Source organism: Parasteatoda tepidariorum, chromosome 10, assembly GCF_982258835.1.
Source record: "Parasteatoda tepidariorum strain Cologne lab strain chromosome 10, Ptep-v5.0, whole genome shotgun sequence".
NCBI lineage: Eukaryota > Metazoa > Arthropoda > Arachnida > Araneae > Theridiidae > Parasteatoda > Parasteatoda tepidariorum.
Window position 1 is genome coordinate 82189615 of NC_141764.1, and position 15895 is coordinate 82205509.

General features: G+C 28.7%; 1 protein-coding gene across 2 annotated transcripts in view; it reads left to right on the forward strand.

The window, feature by feature from the left end:
* LOC107436411 (bile acid-sensitive ion channel) overlaps positions 1–15895 on the forward strand; it is a 35594-nt gene that overhangs the window by 2105 nt on the left and 17594 nt on the right. For both annotated transcript variants that reach the window (XM_087153955.1, XM_087153956.1), the window contains exons 2-5: positions 7841–8142; positions 10399–10526; positions 12661–12883; positions 14555–14739. In XM_087153955.1, the coding sequence (XP_087010081.1) occupies positions 7841–8142; positions 10399–10526; positions 12661–12883; positions 14555–14739 (838 nt within the window). The remainder of the gene's footprint in view (positions 1–7840; positions 8143–10398; positions 10527–12660; positions 12884–14554; positions 14740–15895) is intronic.

A 15895-nucleotide genomic window follows, 5' to 3' on the forward strand; every position in this document is an offset into this window, starting at 1 on the left:
TGACTAAGATCTTTTATTTTACTTTTATATTATTTTACAACAATCGTCGAACAGTCGACTCAATTTTGAGTTTATGACTATCAAAGTTCAACTCCGTAGCCTTGCAGTTTTGAACCCGATCCAGAAGACAAGAAAACTCCTGGATCAAGTATCGAGAGAAATTTGCCTTCCTAGAGGACTTTTTGATGAAACTAACCAGCATTTCTGTTACATGGAACGGTTAGCTTGACGGCAAGAGGACTCAAACCCATGATCCATTTACCACTGAGAAAATTTTACGTCACTACTGTGTTCATTTTGAGTCGGGTGCGATATTCGCATCGACCAGCCATCGCTGTGATTCGAACCTGGTTCACCTCATTGTGTCGCAATGACTCTATCCCCTTAGCCACCTATCTTTCGTAATTGGTAATTCTTTTACACATAATTATATCAGTAAAGGTCATTTTTATTTGACTCTAAATTGCCGAGATTCTTAATTGTCTGGTGCGTGCCGGGTGCGGAATTCGAACCCGGGTCATCTCATTGGCAAGTAAGAACTCTGTCCCATGAGCCACCACGGGTCTAAGATCTTTTATTTAGCATAAACAAAATAGATCTACTAGATCTTATAGATCTAAATCGCCTATAGATCTAAATAGATCTATAGGCGCGTTACTACTGAACACTCCAGCACGGAAATTTCACGGGAGCGAGAAATAGAGGGCGAAACCTCACCCCGTCATTTTCACGGGAGCGAGAAGGAAGGAGTTAAAAAAGAAAAAGAAGAAGAAAAAAAAACGTTTTTGCATTGAAACAGAATTTTGATTACAAAACAATGGTAAGCGCAATAGATAAATATATAGACTGAGTCACTTAGTTTTGGAGTTTTACTAACGGTCAAGTTGGTATTAATTCGCAAACTTTACAACAAATGTTTTTGTTCTTTTCGTTTCTGTAAAATTTTCTGTTCTGACAGTTCTTTTTTAATGCAACTTCTCAATTACTGTCTTTAATGTGTGTAATTAAAGGGCAATACTTTTTTGAATTCCTGATTCAAATCAGTGGTATTTAATGCGTGCTAAATAAGTGGTATTCATCAGTATTTAAATCAGTGGTACGTACGGACTGATTATTTCAAATAAGTCAGTACATACCACTGATTAAAACCGGCTAAAAATTTCTAGAAATATTAACTGTAATTGCATCAAGTATTTAGTTAGCAAATCAATTAGTTTTCATTAAAACACATTCAACTTAGCTGTGAATAAAAATTTTATCGCTGACTAATTTTGTTAAATTATTCAGCACTTTAGTTATGCCTTCAATTAAAATATTAAATTTTTTATTGAGCTTCCAAGAATGTTTTAAGTTATTTTTATAAGCCCATAGATTCTTTATCGATCAAACATGCAAATAGCTTTTCATGTGGAAATGACAACATATTATAAGTATTTGTTTGAAAAATTAGACAGGAAAACAAAGAAACTTTATCGATCAACTATACCTTTTTAAAAGTATACGAATGATTAAGTCAATATTTTTTTTTCAATTTCCGTCCATTATCAACATTCGTTCACCTTTTAAAAAGAACTGTGAATTAAAATTTAATGTACTTTTTATTTTCCCAATAAACAAAGAAATTCTTTTTTTCTTCGAACTATTAATTTACCATTAAGTGTCCGTTGTTTTCTAAAAGAAAATGCATTATGCTAACGGCTATAAAGATATTCAGCTAAGATGTTTTCTCAAACAAAAGCTTTTACATTCGATCATTTTCATGAGGTACTTCAAAGAAGTTTTGATTTTTGTGACGAAACAAATAAAATTTTATTCATTTATGATTTAGAGAGGTTAAGAAAAAAATGTTTCCCTAAACAAAAACCTCTGTTTATTATTAATGGAAAATTGTCTGAGAACACTTTAATCAATATACTGTTTACAAAATAAAAACTGCAATGCCCTAAATATATTTTGCTCTTATGATAGAAGTTTACATTCTAAGATGGTTTGAATGATGCAATATAAATATGCAAATTAATTAGTGCATATTCAAAAACATGTTTTATTTTTTTCAAATATTTTACACGAGTTTAGATTTTTAATAGGAAATTCAATACAAGCATTTAATTTTTGTTTAAATTTGATTCAAATATTTATGTGAAAAACTTATTGGGCATTCTAAAATCTTTTTCGCAAATAAACAAAGTTTATTTTTTTCAGGTTGTGAAGCACAAAAAAGAAAACACCCTACTAATGATTATGTTTTCAATTAAGTAATTATTTTATTTTTATAATTTTATAACCGTCGTTGAACAGCCGACCCAATTTTCATGGGTTCACGACTACTAATGTTCAACTCCGTAGCCTTGTAGTTTTGAACCCAATCCAGAAGACAAGGGAACTCCTGGATCGAGCATTGGGAGAAATTTGCCTTCGTGGAGGACTTTTTGATGGAGCTAACCCGCATTTGCGTTACATGGAGATTAAGACCGCGAGAACCTCCCACGGTTACCCTAATGGCAAGGGGACTCTAACCCATGTTCCGTCTACCACTGATGATATTTCACGTCAGCATTGTGGTCGGTGCAAGCGAGAGGCGGAATTCGTATCGACTGGGTTTCGAACCCTCATTCGCCTCATTGGAAGGCGAACACTCTATCCCCTGAGCCATCGCGGCTCAAGTAATTATTTTATATATATTAAAAGAATGACAGAAAATGTGCTAATTAATTAGTGCTAACTCTGAATTAAGTTAGAAGGGAGTAGCTTAAATAGTAGCCACCTCTAATTCCTAAAAAAACACGATGAATTGAGAACACCCTAGCTGATAAATTAGGTACCTTTCATCACTTGGGCTACTTTGCAAAAACTCAGGTCGCTTGGTACATTTGTTACCTTTTTATTTAAATTTATTTAAGTTTTGCTTAAGCTTTTATTCGATTTAACTAGGTTTTACTGTAGTTTCCGAATGTCCAGTTTAAGGATATAGTATAACTAAAGTTATGTATAGATTATTAAATATATCATATTATTGTTACACAACTTATTCTGATATCTTCTATTTGTTTCAGTAGTTAATATTGCTAAAGTTAAGAAAAACTTTTTTTTTTTAAACGTAGTTGTCAAAATTGTACCTTTACTGGGCTTCTAAATCTCATCGTAACTATACTTGCTGTTTATTTATTCAAGCTCAATTGTGTACTTTTAAGAGCTTACTTTAAGTTATAATGTTTTCTAAATAATGATGCATCTAGTATTTAATTTCATTTAGTAAATGCTCTATTCAATATATATTATTATATTGCGTTTTATAATATTAGAGTTTTATTTTCTTAAAAGAACTTTATTCTTTGAAAACCTTTATACTGAATATAAGGAATTTATCTAAAAGGTTTTTCACTGAATAAAAATTCTTTACTGTATCATAAAAAAAAAATAATTTTCAACACTGCCACACCCAATGCAAAGAATAATAATAATGCAAAATAAATCGCAATATTTTTAATCTACTTTTTGTACAATCCTAATACGGAGTATTTTGGTTGATTCAAAAGATGCAATTAAAGTTGAATTTCACGCATAAAAATTTTGAATATCATGCAGTGTGTTGTATGCAAAAATTTAATTCATTTTTTCAATTGAATAGTACTAAAAATCTATTATATTTTTGATAAGATTTTATTCTGATAAGTTAATTTCTCTTTAAAATCTGCAAACGCTTTGAAGAAAATGTTAACTTTATTTGAAAAGATAATTTGAAGCTTGGTTGTATAAACTCACTCTTTGTCTATGCGGGTGAGTTAATCATTTTTAGAATGATATAACGTATTCTTAAGTCATGAATTCTTTGAACCAGCTGTAGATTATAAAGTTGAATTGATAATTTGAGAGCAGTTTTCATCAATCTTACAGTAGAATTTTTTAATCTCGATTTTATTAAAACTGTAATTTAATCTTATTTAAAATTAAACATTATGCATATTAAAAACAAATAATTTATTTTCGCTTCTTAAAAATATTAGAAATTGAAACATAATTAAATTATTTGGATTTTAATTAAAGCTAAGAACTTAGGAAGACGGTTAAAATTACATGTTTCAGAATTGAATAACTTAATATGGATTCTATTCCTAAGATTTTTCTTAAACTTCCAAATTAGTTTTTTTTAATACAATATATTTTGCATGAATTTAATTGCTAATTAATTTTAGTTATGTTTAATATTATGTTTTGCAATAGATATATTGCAGTGTATCTTATTTATTTCTAAATTAAAGAAAATCGAAGATATCATTTGACTGTAAACTGTAAAAAATTTTGGCTCAAATTAAGGTAAAAAGTACCACACTCAGGCTGCTGGTACTTTTTACCGTGAAATTCATTTTTAATGGAACATGTTACGAAACAAAAAATCTGATTACCATAATTTTTATAGTAATAATTACCATAAAATCACTTAATCACTTTAACCAAATAAATATTATCGTAAAAATGCAGGTACAATATTTTACGATAAAAATGTATTTTACGGTAAAATGGATTTTAAGGATGATTCTCCTAAATTGTCGGTACTTTATACTGTAGCATGATCCGCAATTTTTTACAATGTATTTTAATTTGTCTCATTGATTTCATTCGATTGCGAAAGTTGAGGACAAAATTTTTGAAATATTTATGAAAATGCGTGTAATGTTTTGAAGTATTTAATACTTTAGAACTGTACCAAAACTATACAAAAAATTCTCATTTGTATTCTACACTTTCAAAAATTCTGGATTAAATTAAGTATCAGCAAACAGGGTGCCGATTTTTCTTACTGTAAAATCCATTTTTACCGTAACATGTTATGCTGCAAAAAATTTGATGTGCCGCAATTTTTACAGTAATAATTATGGTAAAATTGCTGAATCACTCTCATTAAATAAGTATTACTGTAAAAACTACAGTGTAGTATTTTTTGATAAAAACGGGTTTTACTTGCAATGCATTTTTTGTACCGTAATTTGATAAGAAAGTTTTTAGTGTAGTTTTTAAATAAACTTATTATCAAAAGCACAATAATTCAGAGCAAATAAGTTAAATTTTGTTTTAATTTAAAAATAATTAATTCAATTTGTTATAATCTAAAACCTTATTTGTTTTGTTTTGTTTTTAAATAGTCTGTTTTAGCACTTAGGTTTAAATTGAATCCGAGCGTTTTTAATTTATAACATCTATTTGTGTTTTATTTTTAAATTAGCAAGTTTGATGTAATTTTCATCACTAAATGATTGTAGCTATTCTTATAACTGTATTTTATGACATTTGAGGTATGGGTGATTCTCCAAAATTTGCGATAATCAAGAGCATAAAGCATGATTTGTGAATTTTTTTAAACAAAATATTGGTACAATTTACATAATTAAAATGCAAAGTATAGACTTTCATGAAACATAATTTGCTAAATCATTTTACATTTACGTCATGTAGCAAATAATTTTATATTAACTAGGAAAACAATATTTAAAGTATATTTTGGAGAGAACAGTGATGACAAGGACAGAGGTGAGAAGTGCCTATACCAAGTTAGATTTAACCTCATACACTGTAAAGAATTCCAGATCAAATTACGGTATAAAGTTCCGGCACTTTGTTTGTATCATCCGTAAAAACCATTTTATAATAAAATACATTTTTATTGTAAAATACTATAGCAAAATTTTTACAGTAATTTTTATTCAATTGGAGTGATTCAGATATTTACGGTAATTAGAGTTAAAATTACGGTACATCAAATGTTCTGTTCCGTAACATGATCCAGTAGAAATGGATATTATGGTAAAAAAATAACAGCACCCTGAGTGCCGGTACATTATACAGTGTAGAGTGTTTGTGTTTTTTTTCTAGAGAAATTATTAATTGTAAAATGTAAATTTATCTATTAAAACAAAATAAAGTACAGATGGAGGACTGTAGTTACGCTTTAAGAAATAATTTAACCTTTAAGCTCATTTGGATGACAAAATATTTATAATTTAGTCTGACATTGCATTACCCTAACATTTAGTATATGACCTCTGTGCTAATTTAATAATATTTATAATAAGTGATAGACGTAAACTAAATTTCACTGTAAAAAGTTATGAAATAAATTACTATAAAAAGTCTCTGGACACAGGGTGCCAGTAATTTTTTTGTAATATAATCCATTTTTACCAGAACATTTTTATACCGAAAGAAAAGTTTGATATACTGTAATTTTTACAGTAATAATTACCATAAAATCACTGAATTTAATTAGAGTGTTTTTAAGTGTCCGTTTCTGACTAATAATGTTTTAAATAATATTGGAACATTTCTCTCATACGAATGAATTTTTTTTAAATTGAAAAAGTTTTGTGTTTGGATTTAAGGTATGCTTATACTTTTCAACTGTTAGAAGTCATTGAAACTATCGATATTAATGGACTGATATTTTCCATTACGAAATGCATCACGTTTCACAGTAAAATATCTTCTTATTGGATAAAATTAATTAAAATGACTACTAACTTTGTTCTCCTTTCCTTTATTTAAATATTATGGGAAATATCCCTGTCAATTATTCAATAGCTATATTGTTCTAAGTGACTACATAAATATATGGATTAATATAATTAGTGTATAACTTTATTTTTATATTAATTTATATCTTTGAGATTCATTCAATTAATATAGAAAAAAGTTTATTTGCAAACGATTGGGCTGGAAAACTTCTTTAATTTAATTTATTTTTTTCTGATTGATCTGTGTCTAATATATGTTCATTGCCTTGTATATTATATTTAAAGTTTACATAACGTATTAAACTTTCTTAAAAAATTATTACTTATTAAACTTAACATTTTATTGGGTTTATCAATGGATCATCAAGTATCTCAAAAACTAAAACAAAATCTAAGACTGTTTATTTACGTTTACAGAATTCTGTCATATGTAAATAAAACCTTATATTTGTAGTCAAAGAAAGAGTGAATAAATGAATGATTCTAAATGTTGCTTATCTAACCAACGTATTTAAATGTACTGAGCCATCAAACTAAGTTACGAAACATACCAAAAAATGCCTACTTCAAATGAAGACTACCCTCTCACTATAGCAAGCTCGTAACCCAAAGTGGTCATAAAATGAATGCTTTAAGTCGGATTCTTGGTCAATTCTTGGCGCCAATGGAAAACAAGAAGCGTACCCCTCTACCTTAAAGAGTGCTTGTTAGTATTAACAAGTGGTATAAGACAGCAACAAATAAATGCATCGCAATTTGAAACCATGGGCATGAGGGTAGAATATGGTCAGCCTTGCGCATTATTGACATATAAGCTGAGGTGACTTTCAAGCCCACAACAGGGCTTGATTCTATACAGTGACAGCTCACACTATTCAAAATAGCCCCGATCATGCACAGTGGCAGCTATGTACCTTAACCACTCTATCGTCACGATTTCGATTCAAATTACTAAGTGGCACAAATAATTTAACATGGGTAATATGTGCCACTTAAATCTCTAAGATTTTCAAAAATAGTGTTCATCATTAGATTTAATTTAATCAGAATGATTCGTTCTTTTTATTTGAATCAATTTACATTGAATTTACACTTTTGCCTAACTCTTTTAAACATATATTCGTCCATCAGTTTAAAACATGCGGTTTGTCAAACCACTTTTAAACATATATTTTGTCCATCCACTTCCAAATCTACATTCTACCCATCCACTTTCGAACATTCATTTTGTCCATTCACTTTCAAATTTGAATTTTTTACCATCTACTTTTACCCGCATGGTACTTTCTAGGTTTTATTGTAACAAAATTAATACAATATTTTTTATTCTTCAGTCTTGTATTGTTCCGGCGAATGATGGAAGGCTAAGAGCTCCAGAAATGAAAGTAGGTGAAGTCAATTCAAGATCTGCTTATGCACAAAGTTTTTCAATTGAACCTAAATCAGCTCATTGCAAAGCTTCCAAGTGGGATAGAGTCGTAAATACATTTCTACAAACAAGCACTTTGCATGGTGTCAATCACTTGCGCCCACCTTGTTCCAGGCCACAGAAGGGCTTCTGGTTGCTGGCCATTCTAGCTTGCAGTGCTTTCCTATTTGTGCACGCCTCAGTTCTAATATATAACGCCCTCACAAGGTAAGTGATTTTTTTTGTCAAAACTGTATTGTTATTTATTTCATGAGTGAGTAGCCGCCAAAGCGGTATGGTCAGTAAGAGTCTTCGTCTGCTTTGATTTTAAATGGGGTTCATTTCTTCGTGCTGGAAAGTGGGTGTCTTATGGAGTTTCATGTTCTTTGATTGCGTATTAAGGGTTCAAATTGAACTTCTCGGGGATTTCAAAGTCGTATCATCATATGAAAATATCATCGAAATCTGTCTAAAAATTCCGGATGACTTCCCATTTTGAATATTGTAAAAAATAGTATATTTCAGAACTGAGCAATGATGAGTTCTCAAATATATTTTCACAATAAATTATAGATTTCTAAATAAAATGCTGAGCTTCGAAATTTAATTTAGAGACTCAGAATTTAATGCTGAGTTTCTAAATAAAAACTGTTTGCACATTTAAAATGCGCAGTCCAAGTATTAGATAAATTCATTAAAAAAATTAATGGCTCAAAAAAGTGTGTTGAAGTTCGTAATTTAACGCGATAACAATTAACAATTATTTCAGAAAATTAATCATTAACATTATAAAGACTGAGCATTGCTGTTTACCTAGATTGACTGAAGGGGAGAGTTTAGCCCTTCCCAAGTTGTTTGTTTGTATGTCAATCAGACATTCAAAGTCCTAATATATAATCATAATTAATTTAATCAAAACATAGACTTGATCATCGAAATTCCATGATATTTTATTTGATTTGGTTAACGAAAATAATTGATTAATATATAAAATTCTTAGATAATTGAGTTTCCTTTTCTCGATAAACAATAATTATAGATATGTTGAATTACTCTTGCTATTTTTTTAAATGAAATTGGTGTACCTTATCAATACCAAAGGGTACCCCATACCCAAAACTGCCAGGAGATATGGGATACCTATCAAGATACCTAAGAGGCTGTTCTAGCCCTTCCCGTTATATTTAAGGTTCTATAAATACCTTTTTATAAGGCTGAAACGTGAATGTATAAATAAGCATTAAAATTGGATATAACTATGAAACGTCAGAAATATTTAAAACTTTCAGTTAAGTCATTTGTCGAATTAGAGAGCAACAAAAATGTGTTGGGCCTAATAATCTGTTTTTCTAGTGTTAGATGTCGATTTTTCAAAATTTTCTCCTAATATTCCATTTAAAACTTTTAACTGAAATTTTTAAAACTAAGACGTAAATTACATTACATTAAATGTTTAAAATTTAAAAACTCATTAAGTATGAAAAGAGAAAAATCAATTTAGAATTTCATTTTACCAAAATATTGCTTAATCAGGACATGAAATTTCAGTTCTAAGGATACTAAAATTTTTGTTAGACTAAAATTTCTGTTAGCCATTTTTTTCACGAAAAATGTGAGCAATTTTTAAAATTTTAACAGATTTATTTTAAAGAGCTATTTGGAGGCTACAATCACAAAAGAATGTAGAAACTGAAAACTGTAAAATAGCTCAAAAAGTTATAATCTGGATCAAATTTGAAAATTCATTGAACATTCTTCACTGTTATACTTCTCCAGCATGTGAATCCACATCAGTTAAACTAACTTAAACTTAAAATTTGGTTACTCTGCTAACACAACATTCACGTGTTCATTTGGAAGATTTGGGATTAATTACATAGATAGTTTCTTTACTTCCTCTATCCCAAATTCAAGATTTTTATTTTTTTGAGAGGAATTTTTTTCTGCAAGATGTCTAAAAGTGTTAACATAGACATAGTGATAACATAGATTTCAGTCTTTTATGATGTATGTTTTAGCATACATTTTATTAATTTCTCTCTCAAAGTTAGAAACTCTTGCTCTCCATTTTTAATATTTCTCCGGGGAAAATATGATAATTTGAAACTCTAGTTCTTACTAATGTAAATATATTTGGCTAGTAGAAATTTTGCGCATTATGTTTAATAATAACACTATGATTCAATATTGACATTATCTTAAAATAATTTTTATTTGGTTCAGGTCAAAATTAATATCTGTGGATGAATGCGTGCATGAGTGTATGAATGAATTCTCCCTATAAATGGGATATGACGTATGTGTGTGGATGAAGTCGTATTCTGGGCTATAGCTGGAGTCACTTAAAAGCAAAAAACGCACCCTCTGCCTTAAATTTGCTTGGTTTTACCAAGCAGACTTGCTGGTATTGGCAAGTCTCATTGGAAAGAACAACATCTTAAAGTAAAAATGGTCAATAAGTAATGTTTGTTGTTTCTTTTTTAGACCTTCCCTATCAACCACTCTAACACTGAAATATAGAGACTTAGATGAACCGTTACTAAAAGAAGAAGATAAAATAACTAAATTTCCTGGTATTACAATATGCGGGTTAACACCTTTTAAAAGAGTTGGTAAGTATTTATTATAGATAGAAGAGATTATGAGGATCGGGTAAAAAATAATTCTATCGGCACAAAAAAAATACAATGGAATTGATATCTTTGGTTAAGCAAGGAAGATAAAGTTAAATAAATGTGCGTAAATGTGATATTTTTTCAGAATTTAAAAATTTACCTATACAAAAGTATGTTCTATAGCAACGGTTCCCAAATGTACTTTCCAGTACTTTGAATTTAAAATTAACTAACTATAATTTAGTATTTTTTCCATTGAAAATACTGAATTATAGTTAGTTATCGGCCCTCACTATCTAAAATTTACTCAACTATTTTTAAAAATTGAACACCTTTGTTGCAGTATTAAATTTCGTAACATTTTTTTTATTATTTTCATCTTACTCTTCATTTCATTGTATTTATAATATATATTTATATAATATAGTTATATGATATAGTTACATAATATAGCTATCAAACATCATGACCATCATTCATTTTATGGTTATTTTATCATTTTATTATTTATTATTTTATCGATAAGTTATTATTAATGGGTCTGAATTTATCTAACCAAAATTAAGTTTTCGAATTTTATCAAAAAAAAAGGACTTTGTGTCAGAAATAAATTTTAAAATTATTTTTTTTAAATCTCCAAACCATAGAACATCATATCGGATTAAGGTTTAAAGTAAATTTTTTTAATTTAATGATCAATTAATTTAAAGCAAGTTTTTTTTTCTCCAAAAACTAATGCCTATTATGGTAATAGTATAAAAATTTCTAAATTACCGTTTTTTATTATTATAATATGATCTCCTAACATACATTTTGTACATTATTTCCTTTCCTCATAAATTCATTTTGATTAATTTTGTTTATTTTACCTTCATATAAGTCTGGTATTCGTCCAATAATTACCTTGTATTCTAGTTCTCCGAGCCTAAGAAAAATATCCTAAGGCCTTTAGTCTAAGGACTTATGTGAATATAAGTAGCCTAATAATGGTCTAATTATAGAATTTATTCATAACCTAAATTCTTAATATGTTAAAATAGTTTGGAAAGTTTTAAAATTTTATATTACGTTAATGCTATAACAGTTTATAACTACAATTATAAACTATTATATTAATTTACTATTACAATATTAATGGCCTATTAAAGATATTTAGTAAAAGACTTTAGTCTTTATATGTAGAAGTAATGTAGAAAATTTAAAAGAAAATTATTCTATATTACCCCTATTCTGTCGTGCAATTGAAAAATCAACGTAAGGGACAAAAAATTCAAAATTGAAATTCTTATATATTTGGCATCTTTGCATGGCAAGCTGCATATTGCAACAACAAAAAAAGAATAAATAAATAAATAATTTCAAAAAATAATTTTATTCTATCAGCTTTTGACATTCTATTTTAGAGTTCATAGCATTAACAAAAGAAGGAAAATATTTGCAAAACACTTTTCTCAGAATCAATCGTGAAGCGCTTGCGTAATTTTTTCAATTGCCCGGTAGTATAGTAATACTATAAGGAACTAATAATTACTAATCTATTATATTGTTAATGTATTATAATAGCCTAATAGTAGTATTTGTTAATATACTTAAGTCCTTATACGTAGAAAATTTAAAGAAGTTTTATTCCATGCAAAAACTATAGTAATATTAGGTTGTTAAAAAAGGTTTTGAAACACTCTTGCTGCATCCCTTGCTGAACTATCTCGTTTATAGCATTAGCGAATCAAAACCCGAAGTTCAGTTTTATCCAAAGTCATTTAGAGCATATTGATGAAAGTTGAAACAAAGATCACCAAAAAACAACAACACAAAATTGAAATTCATGAAAAGTTGAAATTTTCGCAAGTGTTACAGAATTTTTTTGACAACCTAATATTATAAGAGCTCATAATTACTAATTTGTATATAATAGCCAGATAATAATATTTATTAATAACGTAAGGTCTTAGAAATAATGCTGAACATTTTAAGAAAGTGACAGCAAACGAACGTGTATTAATAGTTTTGAAATAAATAAACCTTGAAACAGTGTACAGATTTCGAAACTTTTAGCAAGAAAACTTTTTTCAGTAATTTAGATGGCTTAGAAGGTGACTTATTATTAAATGTATTTCAATTGATTTTACAGAAACGGAAGATTCTTTATCCTTAACAATGTACCATGCTCTGAGCCTCGGGTATCCTTACAGTGGTCTTACATTAGGTGAAAGGATACATTTGCAGGAAGCAATTACAAAATCTATGAGTAATAATAATACGTTATGGCTCCTTAAAAAACAACTGCAAGACTTTGAAAACAGTACCCTAAATGAAGAAGGAATTACGAAATTACTTTGGAACAGTAGTTACAAGTAAGGCTATAAACTAACTAGTAGTCATAGTCAATTTTTTGAATTAGTAAGGCCTATAATAATTTATTTGAAAAATACATAAATTAAATGAAGCAATCATCATGTAGGCATTTGAATTAGAGTAAATGTTTTTGATATATTTAAAAAAAGTTGGTGCAAAATGAGTAATTTTAAATACTTTTAGCATCTTTCGGGTAATTTAAAGAACAATTTAATCGAATAAAAAACATACACAGTTATTACTTTTGCTTATCCAGCGAAAATTCCAAGAAAAAATGTTTTTTTTTTAATTATTAATAATCAACCATTTTTATTTAAATTTATAAGTGATGGAAAACTTTTAAAGTGTAAGGTGCATTAAAATTCCCAATTAACTTTAATTTAATTACTCGAAAAAATATAAAATTGAAATGGAATAGATGGATTCCAAACGTTCAACCTCTTCCTTAAATTTTAGATTTTATTTTTTGAAACTTATGAGTCTTAAATTATGTATATATAAAAGTTCTTGTTGAAACCTTTAAATAATTATTAAATTAATTTATGTAAAGTAAATCATAATTACAAAAAGTATTTTTTGTGGTATTCTTTAATTATTTCAAGAAAAAAATTTTTCTTACACTTTGCATAACCAGATTTAATAAATTTGAGCATTGTATATAATAATATAATAATAAAAGTGAATTTGATTTGGGATTTTTAGGCCTTTTTGAATTATAAGGCAGGGTTCCAAAATTGTACTGCCCAATATGTCCCGGGAATGCAAAATTTCAGATCAGGCATGCGTTCTTTCTCTTACAGCCTGGTCTGGCATGTAAATATTTTTTCAGATATGCAAGAAAATACCAATCGCGCACTCCTTGAAACTTATAAGTAAATACCTAAGATGCCAAAGGATGTTTAAGCATAACCAAAGGAAGTGAAATAAAAAATGCCCGTAAAAGGTAATAATACTTTTTTGTCAATAATAATGCTCAGCAATTGCTATTACAACCTATGAGCAATGCAAAGCAACTATATCAATACTTATTCGTGATTAATACTTCTTTGTTCAAATGCTTACGATATACATGTAGAAAAAATTGTTGCTAGAATTACTGTTTTGTATGGTAACAATACTTCTGTTTTTTTTTCCTTTCTTTAAAAAAAACATAATTTTGTATTAAAAACCAAAATATATGGTATTCAAAAAAATCATTTGGTACTTTTTCCTTTCATATGGTAAAGAAAAAATAACCAAATGAATTATACAAAACTGAGTAGTACATTTAACCAAACAAATGATTTTTATGCCATGGTCTAAGGTATCATGCATAAGGTACAACATTTACTTCCAAACATCAGGGTAATAAAATTATATTTTATTGCTGATTTTTCAAAAATCATTACAAAAATCCTATGGTATGAATTATCATGCTTTCTGGTGCTCCCATGGATCTAAAAATTACGGTGAATTTTACCAAATTCAGATATTTTTGACCATACTTTTTTTCCCATTGTAGGATAAGGCTTTAAGAGGTTGATAAGGAGTTTTAATATGCGTCTTGCAATTATATTAATATGTTTCATTTAAAAATCTAACAATTTTGTTTCAAGACCTAAAATTGATAGAAAGAAATTAGATTGTTCGCATTGAACTTTTCTTACTGTAGTAAACTTTGTTTCTTACAGATGTGAAGAAGTTTTTGAAAGATGTTCGGTAGGTTTTCAGGAGTTGAATTGTTGTTCTGTGTTTGAGCCTATATTGACTACTTTTGGTTTCTGTTACGCACTGAATTATGAAAAAACCACTTTTGATCAGCTAGAAATGGAAACAATGCCTTTTATCATAGACCTTCATGTTCCCACAACAAACAGTATGTACAATCATATCAATACCAATCAATCATATCAGTACTTTTATATCAATTTTTTTTATGTTTCTCATATGTAAATATTTATTTATTATATTTTTAAACCCAATTACTGCTTGTAACATTTCCTGTTGTACTTAACAATTGCTGAATAGATTTTAATAGCGCTTTTAATTCCTGCTTATGCAAAAATCTCTTCTTTTTTTTATAACCATTGTTGGACAGCTGACCCAATGTTTCGGATTTACGACTACTAATGTCCAACTCCGTAGTCTCCTTAGCGAATAATTTTAACAATTGTAACAGTGCATATATTTAGAAGTCGAAAATTGGGGGGGGGGGGGAATGATACGCAAGACATACATAATTTTTTAATTAAATTTTTAAATTTGTTTTAAAAATTTTCCTTTATTTACAATAAAAATTTATTTTTCAGTTTTAACGCCGTATGGAGTTTATATATATGCCTTTTTTATTTTGAAACCGTCGTTGAACAGCCAAACTATTTTTTTGGTATACGACTGCTAATGTTCAACTACGAATTCTTGTAATTTTGAGCCCAATCCAGAAGACAAGGCAACTTCTGGATCAAGTATTGGGAGAAATTTGCCTTCGAGGAGGACTTTTTGATGGAACTAACTCGCATTTGCGTTATATGGAGAAGTAAACCACGAAACCTCCCACGGTTAGCCTGATGGCAAGGTAACTCTAACCCATGTTCCGTCTACCACTGCGGATAATTTACGTCAGCACTGTGGTCGGTGTAAGCCGAATGCAGAATTCTTATCGACCAGCCATCGCTGGGATTGGAACCCGGTTTATCTCATTAGAAGGCAAACACTCTATCCCCTGAACCCACGGATTATCCAACCTCTTTTGCATTGGACCAAACTATATCACGTATCATATTTAAAAAGATTAGTTTATACTGTAACTAAAAAATTATTACATAAACAGGTGCCACACATAATGAACTATCGAATAATATGAAATTTGTAATTTTATTTTGTTAAAAAGGGAAAAAAAAGGAAAAATGTTTTGATAAAAATAGGTAAACGTTCCATGTTTGTCTAATTTATTTTTCATTTGTTCGGAACAATATGATTTTATGTACACATTTAAAATATTTTTACCAAATACGATGCCCTCCTTTCAGCTC